A 22,003-nucleotide genomic window follows, 5' to 3' on the forward strand; every position below is an offset into this window, starting at 1 on the left:
TGTCCCTAACCCCTATACCTTACTTAGCCTCCTCCCACCTAAGAAAAGGATCTATACTTGCTTGGACCTCAAAGATGCCTTTTTCTGTATACGCCTAGCACCTGCATCACAACCCATCTTTGCCTTTGAATGGGAGGACCCAATTGGAGGCAATAAGCAGCAGCTCACTTGGACCCATCTCCTGTAAGGATTCAAAAATGCTCCAACCATCTTTGGAGAAGCCTTGGCCTCGGACCTGGAAACTTTCCAGCCTGAAAGGTATGGATGTTGGCTCCTGCAGTATGTGGACGACCTGTTGCTGGCCACTGAGACCTGGGAAGAATGCTGGGAAGGGGCCCAAGCGCTCCTCCAACTGCTGGCAGAAGAGGGATACCGAGTGTCGAGGAAAAAGGCACAAATCTGCAAGGAGGAGGTAAGATATTTGGGGTTTGTCTTAAGGGAAGGCACAAGATTGCTAGATCAATCTAGAAAAGAAGTAATTCTGAGGCTCCCCACGCCTAAGACTCGGCGACAAGTTAGGGAGTTCCTAGGGGCCACTGGATTCTGCAGGATTTGGATTCCAAGGTATTCTCAAATAGCCCAACCCCTATTTGAGCTCCTGACATGACCTGAAGAAAATCCAGTAAGTTGGATTGAGAAACAGCAAAAAGCTTTTGAGGAGCTAAGACTAGTAATCACCTCCGCCCCCGCCTTGGGATTGCCAGACCTCACCAAACCATTCACCTTATATGTGACCGAGAAAGATAAAACAGCCATGAGGGTTTTGACTCAAACCTTGGGAACGTGGGACAGGCCGATAGCTTACCTTTCAAAGCGACTTGATAATGTTGCCACCGGCTGGCCTAGCTGTCTGCGGGCAGTAGCCGCGGTCGCCTTACTGATACGTGAAGCCACAAAATTAACTTTCGGCCAGGACCTGATCGTAAAGGTCCCACATGAAGTCAACACCCTCCTTCGAGGAGATCCCCACAAATGGCTGTCCAATTCCCGGATTATTCAATACCAGGGACTGCTATGTGAAAACCCCAACCTCCATATCGAGTCTTGCCAGGGTTTAAACCCAGCAACGCTTCTCCCAACAAGAGAAGGTGGACCCACCCACGATTGCAAGGAAGTCTTAGAGGAGGTCTATGCTAGCCGTCCAGACCTCCGAGACAGGCCAATTTCAAATCCTGACTGGACTCTGTATACTGATGGCACCAGCCTGGTAAAGCTAGGACAGCGAATGTCAGGCTATGCTGTAGTCACAGAGAGGACTGTTATCGAGGCCGGCTCTTTACCACAACACTGGTCAGCCCAACGAGCTGAATTATGGGCCTTAGTCCGGGCACTGCAATTGTCAAAGGGTAAGAAGGTGAACGCCTACACCGACTCCCGGTATGCTTTTGCTACGCTCCATGTACATGGGGCGCTATACCGGGAGAGAGGCCTTCTAACAGCCAATGGAAAGGACATTAAGAATAAGGAGGAGATCCTGACTCTGCTAGACGCTGTCTGGAGTCCCACGGAGGTAGCAGTCATGCACTGCCGTGGGCACCAGAAGGAAGACACCCCACAGGCTCGAGGGAATAGGCTGGCTGACGAGACCGCCAGATGAGCAGCTGAGGACAGAAAGGAATCCGGGGAAATTCCCATGAGAACTTTTGTCCTAGCTGAGCTACCCGAGCTGGCCCTAGACTCCCCAACATACACTGAGGCTCAAAACCAACTAGCTGAAGCGGAGGGAGCCACCAAGACAGAAAAAGGATGGTGGGAACTACCAGATGGTAAGCTACTAGTGCCTGAAAAGATGGCCCCCCTCTGGTGAGCCAAGCTCATCGCATGACGCACCTGGGACATGACAAATTAGAGGAATTGATCCGAAGGTATTTTCTGGTTCCTCGCCTCTCCTCTCTATGTAGAACAGAATCCCAAAATTGCAACGCCTGCTCTCAGATTAACACCGCTCCAGGGTGCAGACCAAAACCTCCAGGTATCCAATTAAAAGGTACTCTTCCTTTTGAACATCTGGAAGTGGACTTCACTGAGATGAAACCATATCGCCATTTTCGCTACCTGTTGGTCCTGGTATGTACATTCTCGGGATGGGTGGAGGCCTTCCCCACCCAAACTGAGAGAGCATCAGAAGTAGCTCGGAGCCTGCTTAGGGAAATAGTTCCCCGATTTGGATTCCCCATCAGCATAGGATCAGATAACGGCCCAGCCTTCATATCAGATCTGATACAACAAGTAAGTAAAAGCCATGAATATAAAATGGAAGTTACACACCGCCTACCGGCCTCAGAGCTCCGGAATGGTAGGACGAACTAACCGGACACTAAAGGAGACACTTTCTAAATGGATTACAGAAACTGACTGTTCCTGGGTAGATTTACTTCCCATGGCCTTGCTCAAGCTCAGGATGACCCCACGGTCCCACGGCTACTCTCCCTACGAAATTGTGTATGGGAGGCCTCCTCCCATAATAAGACAGGTAACAACTGATATACTTGAGGTAAGGGGAGACGGGATATCACAGCAGATGGAACAACTAGGTAAGGTAATTAATCAAGTAACTAAATTTGTGCAAGAAAGAATACCATTCCCCTTGGGGGAGCAGATGCATGAGTTTATACCAGGGGACCAGGTATGGGTGAAAGACTGGAAACATGACTCACTGGCCCCCTGACGGAAAGGTCCTTATATTGTTGTTTTAACCACCCCTACCACAGTTAAAGTTGCAGGCATTGCCCCTTGGATCCATCACACCAGAGCGAAGAAGGCATACCATGCTGACCCGGAAGATGCCGAGTGGACCACCCAGAAGGACCCCACCGACCCTCGGGAAACCAAGATCAGTCTGAAGAGGAAGAAGAAAACGAGGTTCCAGACGAGCCCTCTCTAGGATGGAGCTGGGTAAATGACTCCTGCTACTCGGCCTCACCAACGCAGTTCTGAACCTGACCACTCTTCCTGCACAGGACAACGTCTTCATCGCATGGGCACATTCCTACGCGGACTTCCACAATTCCTCCAACTGTTGGGTATGTGGGGCTATGCCCCTGTCAGTTATGGACGGACTCCCCTGGTGGGTGTCGCCACTTCGTTATGGAGACTTTATACCACTGTGCTCCTTCTTGGAACAACAGAAGGGAACTTTCCTTTCTCTCACCAATCATAACCTTTCTTTGCTCTCCTGGTGTAAGAAAAGGCCATCAATGGGCCAGGGACATGGGGTTACATTTAATATGAACACTAGTCTTACGGAGGTAACAAGAGCTTATACCTCATATATGAAAAATAAAAAAGAGAAGGGCTCCCTTACAAAACGGGGACAGGCCTCCCGGTACCTTGAGCAATACTACCAGGTCTGGGATGAATATTTCTGGATGACTCCTGAGAAAGGACAGTTGATTGTTCCCGCTACTATTTGCTGGGAACAAAAAGAACACAAAGTTGGATTTGGAGACCGCCACCTAGACCCAAAAGAATTAAAATATATGGGTTATTTGTCTCCTGAACAATGTAAACAAATCATAGAAGTTACCTATCACCCCAATCAGTCAGTTCAGTGGCCCGGTTCCGACTGGAAATATAATCCCGGAATCTGTTGGGTAGCCCCCAACGGGACCCAGTGGCTCTGTGGGCTTAACTTATGGCCATGGTTACCAGTTGGCTGGGTAGGGCGTTGCACACTGGGATTTACTTTCGCCCATGGCAGTATTAAGCCTAGCCTACATCAACCTCCAGTAAACCTGCCCTATCTGCATGCAAGACGGACAAGATCTGTGTTCCAATGGTATGACTATCTTGCTGCCTTGTCTGTACCCTCTGTAGGGACAACGGATATCATGATTAAGGTGGAAGCCTTGACTAATTTCACTAAACAGGCCCTCTTAGACAGTACAAAAGCCATTCAAGCCTTGAAAGAACAAATTCAGATGAGGAGGGCAGTAATTCAAAATAGGATGGCATTAGACATACTCACAGCAGCCTAGGGAGGGTCTTGTGCCATAATTAAAGTCGGATGTTGTGTATACATCCCTGACCTGTCTAAAAATGTATCTACTGCCTTGGAAGATATGCAAAATCAAGTGAAAGCCATGCCTGATGAAAATATTCCCTTTTGGACTTCAGTCCTGTCCTGGGTAAAGGGAGATTGGTGGAAAACTATTGTTACTGTTGTCATAATAGTTCTAATCATACTGCTTTGTGGGCCCTGCTTCTTACAATGTCTTGTGAACTTTGTAACCCAGAGGTTGATAGCCTTCTCTCATGTGGGTGGCCAGAGGGCTAAAGTACAATATATCTCAATGAATGATGCTTGTTACGGAAACTAGGAGCATCAAGAGGGGGGAATGAAGAAGGAATTCAAAGGGCCTGGACTCCATCTTAGGCCTGTTCGTGCTGATTATGCTTGGCCACCTCTCTAATGGACTCTGAACTCTGTGCTTAGTGCCTGTGGAAATGACAATAGAAGGATAAGACCCCCTCCAGACAGGTCATAAATTCTTATCTGTAACCTCAGGCTTATTGATTATTGACTGTTTGAACACATAACACATGAATGATGGAGTTATTGTGATTGTATTTACCTTTCCTTTGTTAATGTAAGTCACAAGGAAGTTGGGTGGTGGGTTCAGACACGTACACATGGGGTATAAAAGATTTTCACAAATGCTGGTCGGGGTCCTTGGCTAAGAGGATACTCTGCCTTGGGCCCGCCGGTGTAATAAACTGCACTTCACTATCTGCATCGTCCTTCTGAGTGAGCTTGTTTCCGGAACGTGTGGCTATAACAATAAAACTTAGAAGATGATGGGAATAACTTCATAATTCTGGATTTGGCAATGATTACTTGGATATGATACCGAAAGCACAAGCAACAAAAGAAAAATAGGTAATCTGCACATCATCAAAATTAAAAACTTTTGTGCATTAGGAAAAAAGAGAAGTTGGCCTATAGAATAGGAGAAAATACTTGCAAATCATGTATCTGATAATGGATTAATATTCAGAGTATATGAAGAACTCCTATAAAGTAACAACACCCAATTAAAATACGGACAAATGACTTATCTGTGTGCATTGCTAGCTAGAATATGAGATGTTGCTGGTGCTGGGGAAAACAGGATGGCAGTTTCTCAAAACATTAAAACAGAATTACAATATGATCCAGTAATTCCATATCTGGGTACATACCCCAAAATACTGATAGTAAAGAACTGAGCAATTTGTACACTCATAGCTATACATCTTTATAATAGCTATACACCTGCCCATTAACAGATTAAAATGGATCAACAAATTGTGATACAATTTGTGACACATACTCAGCTTTAGCAAAGGAAGGGAATTCTGACACATGCTACAACAAAGATGAATCTTGAAAACATTATGTAAAGTGAAATAAGCCAGACACACAAATTCAAATATTTTAAAAGTCCACTTATAAGAGGTACCAAAAAGCGTGGAATTCATAGACCAAGTAGAATGGTGGTTGCTGAGGGAAAGGAGAAATGTGAAGTTTGACTAACGAATGGTTTCAGTTTGTGAAGATAAAAAAGTTCTAGAGATGGATGGATGGTGGTGATGGTTACACAACAATGTGAATGTACTTAATGCCACTGAACTAATACACTTTAAAAATGGCTTAAATGTCACATTTATGCTATATTTTACCGCAATTAAAAAACACTGAAAAGCTAACACACTTCTGAACAGACATTAAAAAACTGATTCGAAACATAAGACCTAAGTAAAAAGAATATGAAATCACATATTCAAAGAGCACATCACACATCTGATCATATCAACCTACAACCAACACAAAAACACACTGTACTGAGATTACTGATTTTAAAGGGAAAAATAAACTCCTGGGCTACTTAGGCAAAAAAAAAAAAAAAAAAGAAAGAAAATCAGATTACCACCCAAATTGCCAGCAATGCTTTCTACCCGGAAAGAAAAAAGTTTACATAAATTTAAGATACTCAAGAAAAAGAAACCAAGACCCAAGTATTTTACACCCCCAAAGTGACCTTGGGTATAAAGGGCACAAACTATTACCATGCAAGAATTCGGACAATACTGTTTCCATGATCTTCAAGAGAACGTCAAACAAAAGGACTCAGAGACTTCAACATAAGCGCCAGAGGCTCAGACAGTAAAGAATCTGCATGCAATGCAGGAGACCTGGGTTCGATCCCTGGGTCAGGAAGATCACCTGGAGGAGGAAATGGCAACCCACTCCAGTATTCCCGCCTGTAAAATCCCATGGACAAACAAGCCTGGTGGGTTAGAGTCCATGGGGTCGCCAAGAGGAGGACCCAACTGAGTGACTAATACTTTCAACTTGCAGCAAAACAATACTTCCCTGGTGGCTCAGATGGTAAAGAATCTGCCTGCTTACGGGAGACCTGGGTTCAATCTCCAGGCTAGGAAGATCCCCTTGAGAAGGGAATGGCTATCCGCTCCAGTATTCCTGTCTGGAGAATTCCATGCACAGAGGAGCCTGGATGGGCTATTGGGGTTGCGGAGGGTTGGACTGAGAGACCAACATTTTCACTTTCAAGTGAACAATAAAAATGAAGTTACCTGCAGAACTAAGCATGAATGAAAATTAAAATGAAGAGTACAAGATGAACCTGGAATATCCTGCTATAACAAAATATTTGAGGAAACTATCCCAGATTATATGGGTATGGAGTTATATATGCTCTGGCAATTCTACTTCTGGGAAGATACAAGGGAAACCAAAACATGGTTCTGGCTTCAAAACATTTATGTGGAAACACAAAAAAACACATAAACGTTCATAGCAGTAATATAACAGTCAAAAAGCAGAAAAAGCACAAATGTCCACTAACTGATGAATGTACATACAAAATGTAGTATAATGGTAGTTCAGCATGGAAAATAAATCAAGTACTGATACAAAGTACAAACAACACAGATGAACCCTGAAAACATCAGGTAGTAAGTGAAAGAGGTCCGTCACAAGGGATCACAGACTGAATGATTCCATTTATAGAGACTGTCCAATAGGCTGGGGGGAAGAATGGGAAGAGATGGCTAAAGGAGGTGGGGTTTCTTTTTGGGGTAATAACAATTCTAAAATTGATGCACACAACTTCATGAACATACACAAAAATCACTGAATTGTACACTTTCAAAAGGTGAAACAGTGTGTGGATTTTATCTCAACAAAGGTGGTAAACACAGGGCAAGAATCAAGTATTTATTCTACCTTTCCCATATAAACTTGTACCAGCAAGTGTCCAAACAGTAGATGAATCACAGCATTTCACTATAAAAAATATTACAACTTAAAAATGAAGAAGAAATGATGAGTTAAGAGTATCAATGAATTAAAGGATAGAGGCAATGAATATCAACAGCTGGCAACACCACAAAAAGACAACCAGACATTAGGAGTGTCCTGATTAAAGAATGTAATAGCACTGGTAGTCTTGCCAAAGGGATCTAACATGAGTCTGATCAAATTTTTGGACCCAACTGGCAATTTCCAGGGAATACAAGAACAAAGTACATCAAGTGAAATGCCAGGCAGGATGAAGCACAAGCTGGAATCAAGATTGCCAGGAGAAATATCAATAACCTTAGATATGCACATGACACCACCCTTACAGCAGAAAGCGAAGAGGAACTAAAGAGCCTCTTGATGAAGGTGAAAAGAGGAGAGTGAAAAAGTTGGCTTAAAACTAAACATTCAAAAATCTAAGATCATGGCATCCGGTCCCATCACTTCACGGCAAATAGATGTGAAATAATGCTAACAGTGACAGACTATTTTCTTGGACTCCAAACTCACTGCAGATGGTGACTGCGGCCACGAAATTAAAAGATGCTTGCTCCTTGGAAGAAAAGCTATGACAAACCTTGTGTGTGTGTGTGTTAGTCGCTCAGTCGTGTCTGACTCTTTGCAACGCCATGAACTGTAGCCCGTCAGGCTCCTCTATCCATGGGATTCTCCAGGCAAGAATACTGGAGTGAATTGCCGTTCCCCTCTCCAGAAGATCTTCCTGACCCAGGGATTGAAGCCAGGTCTCCTGCATCGCAGGCAGATTCTGTACCATCTGAGTTACAGGGAAGATCTTGACAAACCTAGACAATGTATTAAAAACCAGAGACAACACTTTGCCGACAAAGGTCAGTGTAGTTAAAGCTATGGCTTTTCCAGTAGTCATGTACGGATATGAGAGTTGGACTATAAGGGCTGAGTGCCGAAGAATTGATGCTTTTGAACTGTGGTGTTGGAGAAGACTCTTGAGAGTCCCTTGGACTGCAAGGAGATCACATCAGTCAATTCTAAAGGAAATTAACCTTGAATATTCATTGGAAAGACTAATGCTGAAGCTGAAGCTCCAGTACTTTGGTCACCTGATATGAAGAGCCGACTCATTGGAAAAGACCCTAATGCCGGGAAAGATTGAAGGCAGAAGGAGAAGGGGATGACAGAGGACGAGATCGGATGGCATCACCGACTCCATGGACATGAATTTGAGCAAGCTCTGGGAGAGAGTGAAGGACAGGGAAGCCTGGCATGCTGCAGTCCATGGGGTTGCAGAGTTGGACACGACTGAGCAACTGAACAATAAGAACAAAGGAAAACGATAAACTGTACTATGAGCATACAATAAGCAAAATTCAGACAGGTGGAGACTCTAGGTCTAACGCCCTAGGTCCTTCAACAGACAAAATTCAAGTAAAAGAAAGGGATGGAGGGGAAACCTGTACTTTGAGACAGGAAACCTATCAAATCTTTTAATAATAGTCAAGGATTGCAAAGTTTCTGTCCCTTTGTGTAGGGAGGGAAAGGGTTGACACTGGGATAGGGCACATGAAGGCAATTCTAGGGTAATTATCAAAGTTCCCTTGCTTGAGTAATAGTTGCAAAGTTGTCTGTCTTATAATAATTCACTAAGCTATACATTTAGTGCTTTTATATGTTTGTGTTTCATTTTATAACAATTTTTAATTGTTTTAAAACCCACTTCCTCCCTGCTTCCACTGGGAGGTGGGGGAGACACAAGTTGTTTGATCCTTGGTCGAACTAAGATCCCACGTGCCAAGTGGCCAAAACCACCCCCAAAACAAAACAGAAAACCACTTCATTTCATATATGCAGTTATGCTACAGAACTAAATGACGCCAAATAGATAAAATGCAACAGGATGTGAATAAGACCCAAAGGATACAGTTGGAGAATGAAAAGAAAGCCGAGTTATCTGGGGAATGTTTTTACAGAGTTGGAACTTTAGCTTAGTCTCACAACCTGACAGGTCAGGATCACATGAAAAGCGAAGGGAATGCACCACATGGGAAAACAGGTATGCGCAATGCTTAAACGCTAAGATTGATGTATGGCTGAAAGAAGAACGTGCTGCCTAATTCGAAAGAGGATTTCACACAACACAGATAAGTAAATCAAAATCTGAGAGTATTTTCATTATTCACTTGTATACTCATCTCCTTCTTAGAAATCACCAGCATCAATAGTTAGTGCACCCTATCTCTTAAACACATTAGGGACATTTCTTAAACATATTAGACAAAAGTGAGAACCGCATGGGATTAGGCAAAAGATCTGAGTTCAAATGCCAATCACATAATGGCTGCTTTGTTTCTGGACAAGTAACTTAGTAAATGCATCTGTTTCTTCACAAGGGTAATACTTCAGCTGCCCTAAGTGAAGTGCATATTACACAGTGAAATCTTAATAAATTTTCATCCACGAGATTTATAGCTGAAAAAGAATTTAGAAACCATTTAGTCTATAGTCTCATATTCACAATCCAGGAAACATGTTTGTTCAGTATATATCATTCTGTACATAAAAAGAAAACAGAATATGTTCATTACCACAGAAGTTCTACTATACAGCACTATGGTATTTCCCAGTAGGATTAGTGGATTTTGAATGTAAGATTATCCTTGGACTAATTGCTTATTAAACTAAAAGGCAGGGACTTCCCTGGTGGTCTAGTGGCAAAGACGCTTCACTCCCAATGCAGGGGGCCCAGGGCTCGATTCCTGGTCAGGGAACTAGATCTCACATGTTGCAAATAAGGGTTCACATGCCAGAACTCAAGATCCCACCCACACACAGCAAGCAAAAAAATAAAAAGATCCCAAGTACTGCAACTAAGACCCAGTGCACCCAACAAAATAAATCTTAAAAAACAAAATTAAAGGGCAGAAGTAGAAGTGAGCTATAATATAAACAACCACTCAGATTTCAAAGACATTTTATTCTAGCAGCTAAAGGAATTGAAATACATGCTGATTTAGCTCCCAGAAAATATGGCCATTGTACAGTTATCGCTCAGTAGTCACAGGAGTGATTGGTTCCAGGACCCTTCCACAGACTCCAAAACCCATGGATGCTCAAGTCTTATATAAAATGGCGTAGTATTGGCATATATCCTATCCACACCCTTCTCTCTATTTTTAATCACTTCCAGATTACTTATAATACCTAATACAACACAGTTCAGTTCAGTTGCTCAGTCGTGTCCGACTCTTTGCGACCCCATGAATTGCAGCACGCCAGGCCTCTCTGTCCATCACCAACTCCCAGAGTCTACCCAAACCCATGTCCATCGAGTCGGTGATGCCATCCAACCATCTCATCCTCTGTCGTCCCCTTCTCCTCCTGCCCCCAATCCTACCCAGCATTAGGGTCTTTTCCAATGAGTCAACCCTTCACATGAGGTGTCCAAAGTATTGCAGTTTCAGCTTCAACATCAGACCTTCCAATGAACACCCAGGATTGATCTCTTTTAGGATGGATTGATTGGATCTCCTTGCAGTCCAAGGGACTCTCAAGAGTCTCCTCCAACACCACAGTTCAAAAGCACCAATTCTGCGGCGCTCAGCTTTCTTCACCGTCCAACTCTCACATCCATACATGACCACTGGAAAAACCATAGCCTTGACTAGACGGACTTTTGTTGGCAAAGTAATGTCTCTGCTTTTAAATATGCTATCTAGGTTGGCCATAACCTTCCTTCCAAGGAGTAAGCGTCTTTTAATTTCATGGCTGCAGTCACCATCAGCAGTGATTCTGGAGCCCAAAAAAATAAAGTCTGACAAGGTTTCCACTGTTTCCCCATCGATTTCCCATGAAGTGATGGAACCAGATGCCATGATCTTAGTTTTCTGAACGTTGAGCTTTAAGCCAACTTTTTCACTCTCCTCTTTCACCTTCATCAAGAGGCTCTTTAGTTCTTCTTCACTTTCTGCCATAAGGGTGGTGTCATCCGCATATCTGAGGTTATTGATATTTCTCCTGGCAATCTTGACTCCAGCTTGTGTTTCCTCCAGCCCAGCGTTTCTCATGATGTACTCTGCATGTAAGTTAAATAAGCAGGGTGACAATATACTGCCTTGACGTACTCCTTCTCCTATTTGGAACCAGTCTGTTGTTCCATGTCCAGTTCTAACTGTTGCTTCCTGACCTGCATACAGATTTCTCAAGAGACAGGTCAGATGGTCTGGTATTCCCATCTCTTTCAGAATTTTCCACAGTTTATTGTGATCCACACAGTCAAAGGCTTTGACATAGTCAATAAAGCAATAAAACAATAAAGCAATAAAGTCAATAAAGCAATAAAGTTGAATACAACACAACTCCTATGTAAATATTAAGAGCTGCTGGTGTGGGGTAAACACAAGTTTTGATTCTTGCAAATGTTGAATTTTTCCCAAATAGTTTCAATCCATGGTTGGTTGAACCCACAGATGCAGAGGGCTGACTGTATAATGGATTATGAGACACAGAGGAGAAATCAAAATTAAAATGAACAATCTTCAACTTCAGCAGACATCAGTGTTACCTTAACAGTAAGAGAGAGGATTCCAGGTCTCACCACAAGTATCCTGATTACACAGGTCTAAGATACAGTTCACTAAAGCGTATTTTAAAGGAACATTTCGGTAATTCTCATGCAGGAAGCTGGTGAATCACAACTGGCACATGACAAAAGCTTCACATTTACTGCTTTCAGTGATAAATTTCAAGGCTATGAAAAGATTCCTAACAACAGATACCTGAGGCAGAAATAGTGATAATTGCATGAACAATGGAGTCAGAAATAGTGATTACTGCAGGAACAATGGAGTCTAGATCTGCGGAAGATTTTTGCTTCTGTCATTCTGTTGCTGTGTGACTTCAAACAAAGTGTTTAACCTTTATGATTCTTTTCTTCCTTATTTGCAATAAGAGGGTAACCAACTTCAGATAAATATTTAAGAACAACACACCAAAATCAACCTAAGGAGGAAAAACAAACACAGAAGTCCAAGAAACTCTTCCCATGAAACCAGTAAATGAATATAGTAGACACTTATCTCTAGATAAAAATAAAAGTAATGAAATAATGCAAAATTAAAGGCTAGTATGTTTGAATAACAAAAAAAATTATGTCAAAAACCACCATAAACAAAATTAGAAGACAAACTACTAAAATATTTGCTAACATGATAAGAAATTCACAAAAAGCTCAAATAAGAGGCTAAGGAACACATTAGTACTTCACAGAAGGGCAAACTAAATTTAAAGTTTAAATTTTAGGAATATCAAAAATGTTTCCCTAAAACCATAAATTAGAAAAAGATCACAAATTGATCTTTGTTCTTAAGGTCCTTGCTGCTGCTGCTGCTGCTGCTAAGTCGCTTCAGTCGTGTCCGACTCTGTGCGACTCCATAGATGGCAGCCCACCAGGCTCCGCGTCCCTGGGATTCTCCAGGCAAGAATACTGGAGTGGGTTGCCATTTCCTTCTCCAATGCATGAAAGTGAAAAGTGAAAGTGAAGTCGCTCAGTCATGTCCGACTCTTCGAGACCCCATAGACTGCAGCCTCCCAGGCTCCTCAGTCCATGGGATTTTCCAGGCAAGAGTACTGGAGTGGGTTGCCATTGGTTATTTCTTACTAGAACATATAAAATTCACCAAACACTCAAAATTTATCTAGGAAGAATAACATAGCTTTAGTCTCCTTAACTCTTGAGGTTAACCCATGGGTTTCTCAACCTTGGCACTACTGACGTTTTGTACCAGGTTATCTCTTCACTTTAGCGGGCAACCCTGTGCACTGTAAGATGTTTAGAGTTGGACTATAAAGAAAGCTGAGTGCAGAAGAATTGATGCTTTTGAACTGTGGTGCTGGAGAAGACTCTTGAGAGTCCCTTGGACTGCAAGGAGATCCAACCAGTCCATCCTAAAGGGAATCAGTCCTGAGTGTTCATTGGAAGGACTGATGTTGAAGCTGAAACGCCAATACTTTGGCCACCTGATGAGAAGAGCTGACTCATCGGAAAAGACCCTGATGCTGGGAAAGATTGAGGGCAGGAGGAGAAAGGGATGACAGACGATGAGATGGCTGGATGGCATCACTGACTTGATGGATATGGGTTTGGGTGGACTCAGGGAGTTAGTGATGGACAGGGAGGCCTGGCGTGCTGCGGTTCATGGGGTCGCAAAGAATCGGACACGACTGAGTGACTGAACTGAACTTGCTTCTATTATTCACTACGTATCAGTAGCACCCCTTCCCCTAGTTGTGACAACCAAAATGTTTCTAAACGTTGTTAAACGGGTGGTGGGCAAAACTGCCTCTGGCTGAGAACCACTGGGTAAATCTATACCACCCTTTTCTAGCGCCACCTTAAAAATTACTTCTCCAGAAACAGCCACATCTGTCCCCAACTAGGATCAGTCCAATTCTGTATGTTTTTATACCTGATGCTATGTGCTGGACCCAATATCTGTGAAGAAAAACAAAAAACAAAAACCCTTTCCTCTGCTGATAAAGACACACACAAATGTTTGCACAAGCAAAAAGGATTTCTGAAAGGGCACACAAAAACAAACAACGGCACATGGTGTAGGGCACGGGACTTAGACACTTATATGGGAGGGAGGTTTATCATATCCCCTTTTCTACCATTTTCATTTAGCACGTGTCTGTTAATTTTCAAATAATAAAACACTTTAAATGTATCTGCATGGAGAGAATGTATATAGAGGAAAATGTAGAATTCATTCATTCAACACACCTGTGAAGCACTAAGATTTGATCCATTCTATTGACAAACCATTGCTGAATATCTTTTTCATGTGAGGTAATGGTGAATATAGCCAAAAAAGAAAAGAAATCAACAAACACCCTTTGTCCTTACGGTGCTTACCTTCAAGCCTGAGTGCTGAGGGGGGGTGGTGGTGAATTTTACATTTAACTTTACTATATTCCTATGCTTGAGAGAAATTTACAATTTTCACAATAAAAATTTAAACAAAATCCTTAGCTAACCAATTCTACCAAAATGTTGGTTTTCTTTCACAAACGTCAATTATTTATGGCGATTTTATGAGCAATTTGAGTACAGATAAGCAACAGTTAGTTAGTGTAAATTGGATGAAATCTACTGTTAAAAAATCTTGCACCAGACTTCCCTGGTGGTCCAGTGGTTGAGACTCTGGGAGTCAACAGAGCGCCCAGGTTTGCTCCCTGGTCTGGGAACTAAGATTCTGCATGCGACAGCCCTGCCCCGCCATCTTGAATAAATTTTGATGCAAAGATTATTATTAAAAATCAGAATGGGAGAATGCTTTATTATAGGACAAACAATCGGGACTATGGGCAACTTTCTAGATAGATATAAGAATGGCTTCCCTTTAAATCATTTAAGTCTTTACAGAGGAGGACAAGAATGCAAAAAGAACATCTTTAAATTTTCAAATGCTATCTACTGTCAAGAGCCAAGTCAACTGAGAACAATTAAGACTGAAAGCAAAAAGTGGTAATCATTTTTCAGCACAAGCAAATAAAAGTTCCTTTATGCTTATCAGCTGACTAATTTTAGATTTAGTGAAACTCAGATATGACATTGATGACGCACTCTTAGAAGTCAAAAATCATTAGTTCTGAATACTGCCCTTAACTAACCATGTATTTGATACCTTAAACCAATAAAAATACTAAGAGTGTGCTCTTGACAACCTCATCTTAAGAGAACTCATAAGACTTGGAATTAATACAAGAAACAAGTGCATTGTAAGCTTGACTAACCAAACAAACTAATGAACAGAGTTTCTAGGAGAAGCTGAGTCAATATGTGCTCTATCACTGACACAGGGGAGAATGCTCTCCCACTGGATATACTTTGGAGACACTGTTGGTTCCAGGGCTTTTTTTTTTATACACTTTACTAGATTCATCTTGAGCTTGATCCAGCAAGGCCATTCTTCAATTACTAATTTTAATTACATAAATCTTACTGCATCCGGTGAGCAAAAGATAGACTTATGTAATTAGGTTACATATAAAACTCATTTCCTGCTGATAGCAAGCCAACCTTCTAAAAAGAGAAACTAACAATGATGAAAGACTGCTCTGTTGACACTGATTTTTAACACAAGAGCAACTTGACCTTTAGGGGATTTTTTACTTTTAAATTTGTCAATGTGAGAAAAAATTAAGCCACATAAATATTTTAATATAATGAAGGCATATTTATTATAAAATTGGATATATTTTGTCACTAGCATCTTTAAATTTAAGCTTGTTATTGTTTAAATTACCGAATGGTGTTTAATTTACTTTATAATGACTCACGCTTTTTTAAAGTTTACTATGACATTCCATTATAACCTTATAAGAAAACTTTTCCCAATAATGTGGCAGAATATGAATTTAAAAGTGACTCACTTTCAATTTGAGACCACCCCCTTCACCCTAAAAGAACAGGAAAAAAGATAAAAGAGTGAGGCTGTGCAATTGTTGCAAGTGCACCAACACAAATATTAAAACCACTTTTGATATAATAGCAAAGGTAAAAAAGACAATGGTTAGAAATGAAGATTGCAATTTACTTCTCAAAACAGAAACTAACATCAGAATTCAATTATTCTGCTAATAACAACTCTGTACAACATTGAGGTTTGCCTTTATACACACCTAAGACAGAAAGTGGGGTAATAAAAATGAGTACTTTGGCTTTCTTATTAAATGACGGCATTTAAATAAAATAACAAGAGTCAGAATGCTAGCAACCTGGGCTTCACCAGTCAATTTAAAGTTACAGCTGTGACTATTGGCTGTAAGCATTTGCTTTAAAGCATACCAACCAGGCCAAGAGACAAATTATGAAAGAGGGAGGGTTCAAAATGAGAAGTGTAGTCTTGTAGTGAAATCATTACTGAAGTAGAACAGCAAGCAAATGGGCATCTGCAGCCACACAAAGAATTTCCAGAACTATTTTAATTTGTGATTCCTACCAGCATTTTCCAGGGCTACTTAAGTCATATTTATATTAGTATTTATCAATTCACTACTGCCTTAGAAGACAATTTAAATAAAAATGTTATTTCTCTCAATCTAAATATTACTACCAAAAAGGTTTCCTCTCTCTTCCCAACACTATCACTGATCTAAGTTCTATGCACAGAAATAACCAGGGAAATAAAAACAGAACAAGAATCACACAGATTTAAAAGATGAAGAGTAGAAGCTATGGAGACTGCAAGAGACCAAAATGTATACAAGAAATGTATATTGTTTTTAAGATAAACCTATATGCCAATCTGATAAACCAAGTCAGATTTATGATCAGAAGAGATTAATATAGGAATCAATCTAAACTATGAAGCTTTTCCTTTCTTCCAACTCAGAAAAAAGAACCTTTTCAAAAACTGTTTTCTTAAAAGGTTTAATATCAACCCATGCGTGAAGTCTTCCATGGTCAATTTTTCCACACACCTTTCAGAGCAACGTTCTAAAATAATAGCTGTGAGCAAAAAACATGGTGAGAAATAAGGTAAAATATTTACCTTACAGTTAAGTATTTCTAAATGATACGTAGTTTTCTTTGTTAACAGGTACAACACAGTACGCGTATTTTTCTGAAAAAAGCACACATCCAACTGCCCTGTTTCATAACTTAAAATTTAAAATTGCAACTAAACGCCACTACTCAATTTGTGACACACAAGATTTACAGACTATGTTCTAAATCAGTACCTTAGTATTGGAAGGTAAGATGTACTTCAAACTAATTATACACACACAAGACACAGTTTTGTCCGAAGCAAGATACAATTCGAATTACCAAAAATTTAAGTAGACAACTAAAGCTAAACTGTGATAACGTTTGACAACTTAAATTGCGTTAACAAGTGAAATATTTTTGCTAAACATTAGTTCTTTCAAAGGATTATTACAAAACAACGTTGCAATTAAACTAAGCCCAATTCACCCAGTTTGAAACAATATGCGTCCAGATGACGGCGTTTCCCCCATCACATTGTACATTACTATCTGAAATTGTTTAAATGTCGAATATAAAACTTAAATGCATACAAATGTAACAAACCACTCTTTGAGAAAAGAAATGCTTCTGATTTATCTCTCAGCTCAAAAGAGCCGGCAGAGCCTGACACAGCGCCTGGCAGCTTGTCATCCCTAATTAAAAAACTAACAAACCAACGAACCAGAAACCGCGCATTTGAAGCAAAATGTTCATCAAGCCATTCACCTTCACTGTTAACTTAGAACACTAAATACAGTAGTAAAATCCACGACCAACTCTTTCCCACGTATTGATTGTACCTTAAAATTTGGTTGCAGTAAAAACAAACAATAAAATAGTACAATAAAATAGTACTTACATATCTACTGAATTTGGTGAAAGAATGGTGCATGTAAAACCTGTGCATATAAACAATCGCAGTGTTTATTGTAAGCTGAGAGCTGGAACGTAACATTTAGGAAATATTGGAGAAAAACAAGATCTCTTTCCAAAACAATTTTGAAGGAAAATATCCGATCTACGGTCTTTTTCCAACACCACCCGTTCACTCAAAACCAATCCCAAAACTGTAATAATAAGTAAATAAATAAATACCCACAGGATGGTGGGGTGGGGGCTGGCGGATATAAAAGACTCCACACCGAAATGGTAATACTAACAGTAACAACAAATACCAAGCATTTCGCTCTAACATTGAAATTAAGCAAGCCCAGGAAGGATTGATCAATGGCTACGGCTGACTAAACCCCAAATCAGAGTTGAAACACGCGCGTGCACACCCATACAAAACCTTGTCAAGAATATAAAGACCTCCCGTGCGCTCCCAAGGTACGAGATAACCGCCATCAAATTCGCGAGGAGAGCTAGCTCTCAAGCCCTTCTCGGACGAGAAGTCGAAGCAACCGCCTCTTTTCTGCGACAATCCCTAAAAGTCCCCTCTCGTCTGGGCGGCACTCCCATCCCCCGCCGCCACCACGCGCGGCCCCAAACAGATTACACAACGCAGCCTCCCGGCCCGCATTCCTCGTCTCCCCTCCTCCTCCACTCCTTCGCCGGTCGCTCGCGGCCGTCCGAACCCGAACCTGCCTTCAATTACGGCGAGGCCGAGGCCCAGCAAAGGTAGAGGCGAAGGCGCCATGTTCGCGGGGCACCAGGCCCGGCGACCGGGCGAGTAGTGAGAGGGACAGGGCGTGAGCGGCGGAAGGCCAAGAATAAGAAAGGATACACATTGAGACGCTGTCCCATTTCCTGGATGAGGTTGGCCGCCTGCTGGCGGTACGAGAGCTCTTTATCCGCTTCCACTCCGCAGCGACGGCTCGGCGTGTTCTCCAGCTGTTCCCGAGTAAAGAACCAGCGAGAAGAAGCTCCACGGCCCGACGCCATGACACTTCCTCCTCCGCCCGCTCCCTCACCCACCCCCGCCCCTCCGGGTTCGCGGACTCCCCGCCGAGGCCGCGCGACCCCGCCCCACTCCGCTCGCCGTAGATCAGGCCCCGCCCCTTTCACCCTCGTCGCCGCGCGTGCGCGTGCGCGGGAACCGCCCTATCGGCTCGCCCAAGCCTTTTGCTTTCTCTTTCCTGCCTCCATCCTCGCTCTCGCGCACGGGACCACAATGCTCCGCGCCGCTTGTCATTTGGAGGCGCCCAGAGGTGGGGGTCGGCGGGAAGGAAAAGGTCGGCGCGGTGCATGCCGGGTCTAGGATTGGCTGGGCGAAGGGCGTGGTGGAGAGAAAGGGAGAGACTGGTTTCGGGTCGGGTGACGAGAGAGGCGGGCACGCGGCTGCGCCGTGTGTCCTGGGCGTGAACTCTCAAATCCCGGCGATGCTGGAACCTGGAGTCTGGCGGGGCTTAAAAAAAAAAAAAAGAACCTTCCTGTGTCGCAGTCGCACGGCACATCCTGTATTTTTCTCTGCGTCGGTTAGCGCAGTATCGTAGGCTCCCTACTCTCAAGTGGTAGGCCGACAGCCTTCGCCCAACGGGTGGCTCTGGCAGGGATCTACCTGGGAAAGGGTGCAGAAGAAATGACGCTCCACGTTTGTGCTACTCTTCAGTGCTTTTCCTCTACACTATCTTGTTTGAATTCCACGACTACGCATGCCGAGGGTTTAATTGCCTGCCAAAGGTTATCCAGTTAGCAATCAGAGTAGCTGGATTTCCAAACTAGGTTTCGAGGCCGTATCGGTAGTAGTTTTTTAAAATCTGTGATTTTAAAGAGAAGTTTGAAGAGAAGCAGATGTAAAAACAACTGAAGAAAAAAATTACCAGTGTTGAATATGGTAACAGTATTCATTAACCCTTTCTCCTGTCCCTGCAAGAAAATTCCGCAGAGCTCCACCCTGGGAGTGGTTGCGTCTCTGGCTTTGAGCCGACGCCTACTGTATGTGAATAATTTTCTAAGTTTTAAATTTTTGTTGTTAAGTTGTTAAGTACTGTCCGACTTTGGCTACCTCATGAACGGTAAGCCCACCAGGCTCCCTATTTGCCGAAGATGAGAGCACAGGAAGACATACTTCTAAAGGCAACTGGTACTTTCATTGAGTTCTTGATTAAATCTCCAGGCTTTTGTCATCGTTTTGGGGCTCCGATGCTCAGTGTACTGATGCATCTTGGCTTTGCCTGCCCCCCGTCGCACACAGTATTGAGGTACGTTGGTAGTCACCTGTCGTGAACGGTTGTCTAAATAACTTACTTTCTTACCTACCTTGCCTCACATCTTATGCTGCGTAGAAGTTCCAGGGCAGATTGACTGAAAGCAACGCTTAAAAAGGGTCTACCTCGAACGCTCATTCATGATAAAAGCCCTGATAAACTAGGGATGTAGGAGAACTTACGCAACTTAGTCAGGTTAATACAACCTTACAGCTAGCATGATACTTAATGGTGAGAAACTTTGCAACTAAAGCATGACTCCCGTCTCATCACTCCTTTCAAAGTTGTCCTAGAAGTCCTGTAAGAAAAGGAAATCAAAGCTAAGCAGATCAGGAAGAAAGAAAGAAAACTGCCTTTGTTCCTAGTGACATAATTGTTCATGTAGAAAATCTTAAGAGTATTAAAAAAACTGGAACTAGTAAGTGACTATAGCAGGATTATAATATACAAGAGTCAATTGCTTTCCTGTGTACCAGCCATATATAATTGATATTTGAAGCTAAAAACACAGTATCATTTATAAAAAATAAATCTTAGTTGTGAATCTAAAATATGTACAGGATCTGTTTATAGAAAACTATAAACCTCTGATTAAAGAAAGTAGATATAAGTGGAAGGATATTCTGAGTTCATGGATTCCAAGAATTAACATCAATAGATGTCAGTTCTTCCCAACTTCATTTATAAATTCAATGCAATCTCAATAAAAATTTTATCAAGTTATTTTATAGATAAGTACTAATTAATTCTAAAGTTTATAGGGAAAGACAAAAGACCCAAAGTAGCCTACACAATACCAAAGAAGTGGAACGGGCTCTACCCAACCTCAAAGCTACAGAATGAAAGTGTATATTGGCAAAATAATAGACATACATCAGTGGAGCAGAATAGGGAGCCCAGAAATAGATCTGTAGAAATATGATCAACCGATCTTTGATAAAGGAGCAAAGGCAATTAAATTGAGAAAAGATCATCTTTTCAACAAATAGCGCTGAAACAACTGGACATCCATCTGGCAAAAAAAAAAGACACAAATCTCACAAAATCTCAAAAATCTCACTTTTCACAAAAATTAAAGCAGATCATATCCCTAAATGTGAAATGCAAAGCTTTAAAAATTCTGGACTATAGCATAGGAGAAAACCTATGTGACCTTGTTTGGCAGTGAGTTTTTAGATACAACACCAAAAGGTGATCCATGAAAGAAAAAATTAAGTTGGACTTTATTAAAATTAAAGACTTCTCCTCTGTGAAAGACAGTTAAGAGAGTGAAAATACAAGGAAAAAGTCTTTGCAGAACACTTTCTAAAACGTACACCCATGGTGGATTCATGTCAATGTATAGCAAAACAAATACAATATTGTTAAGTTAAAAAATAGAAAATTAGTTAAGAAAACAAACAAAAAACACATGTTTTCATCATATACCATTTTTCACTACTCTAATAAAAATATATGGGTATTATTGTTTAAAAAAAAAAAAAGGACTTGTGTCCCAAATATGCAAATAACTCTTAAAGCTCAATAAGAAAACAACCCAATTTTAAAGTGGGCAAAGCGGGGGGAGTTTCCCTGGTGGTCCAGTGGTTAAGACTCTGCACTTCCAATGCAGGGGGACATGAATTCCATTTCTAATCAGGGAACTAGGATCCCATATGCTAAGTGGCCAAAAAAGGGGGGGGAGGGGCAAAGGATCTGAACAGATACTTCACAAAGAAGTTATACAGATGGTGAATAAACATTTGAAAAGATGTTCAATATCATTTAAGGGCATTCTTGGTAGTAGTTTGCAATTTTAAAAGACTGGAAACATGACCATTCATGATTTGAGGACTGAATAGTTTGATATATCTATGCGATGAAATACTAGTCCCCTATTAAAAAGAAGGCATCAAAGTGCTGAAAGAAGAAAAGCTGCCAATCAAGAATACTCTACCAGAAAAGTTGTCCTTGGGAGTTGAAGGAGAGAGTTTTCCAGACAAGCAAAAGGTAATGGAGTTCATCCCCACTAGACTGGCCTTACAAGAAATGTTAAAAGGACTT

The 22,003-nt window shown here is 41.7% G+C and overlaps 1 protein-coding gene and 1 long non-coding RNA gene across 19 annotated transcripts in view; one reads left to right on the top strand and one right to left on the bottom strand.

Annotated features, from left to right (window-relative positions):
* The window catches only part of CCNT2 (cyclin T2), a 44,243-nt gene extending 25,533 nt beyond the window's left edge, over positions 1-18,710 (bottom strand). For 7 of the 17 annotated variants that reach the window (XR_014079282.1, XM_081579231.1, XM_081579226.1 and 4 more), the window contains exons 1-2: positions 18,538-18,710; positions 17,671-17,752 (exon numbers count right to left, since the gene is read on the bottom strand). Coding sequence is in view for 9 of the 17 variants with exons in the window: in XM_081579231.1 (XP_081435357.1) it covers positions 17,671-17,752; positions 18,538-18,695 (240 nt within the window). In the remaining 8 variants the exon portion in view is untranslated. Of the gene's footprint in view, positions 1-805; positions 2,276-15,712; positions 15,740-17,670; positions 17,753-18,102; positions 18,345-18,537 lie in introns of those variants that run through there. The other 10 variants (XM_081579228.1, XM_081579224.1, XM_081579239.1 and 7 more) reach the window with 4 other exon arrangements.
* A 299-nt stretch (positions 18,711-19,009) lies between these two features.
* Positions 19,010-22,003, top strand: part of LOC145541789 (uncharacterized) — a 113,802-nt gene continuing 110,808 nt past the window's right edge. For both annotated transcript variants that reach the window (XR_014079285.1, XR_014079286.1), the window contains exon 1: positions 19,010-19,954. This is a non-coding gene — a long non-coding RNA (uncharacterized LOC145541789). The remainder of the gene's footprint in view (positions 19,955-22,003) is intronic.

Source organism: Giraffa tippelskirchi, chromosome 3 (assembly GCF_054371585.1).
Source record: "Giraffa tippelskirchi isolate mGirTip1 chromosome 3, T2T-mGirTip1v1.2.pri, whole genome shotgun sequence".
NCBI lineage: Eukaryota > Metazoa > Chordata > Mammalia > Artiodactyla > Giraffidae > Giraffa > Giraffa tippelskirchi.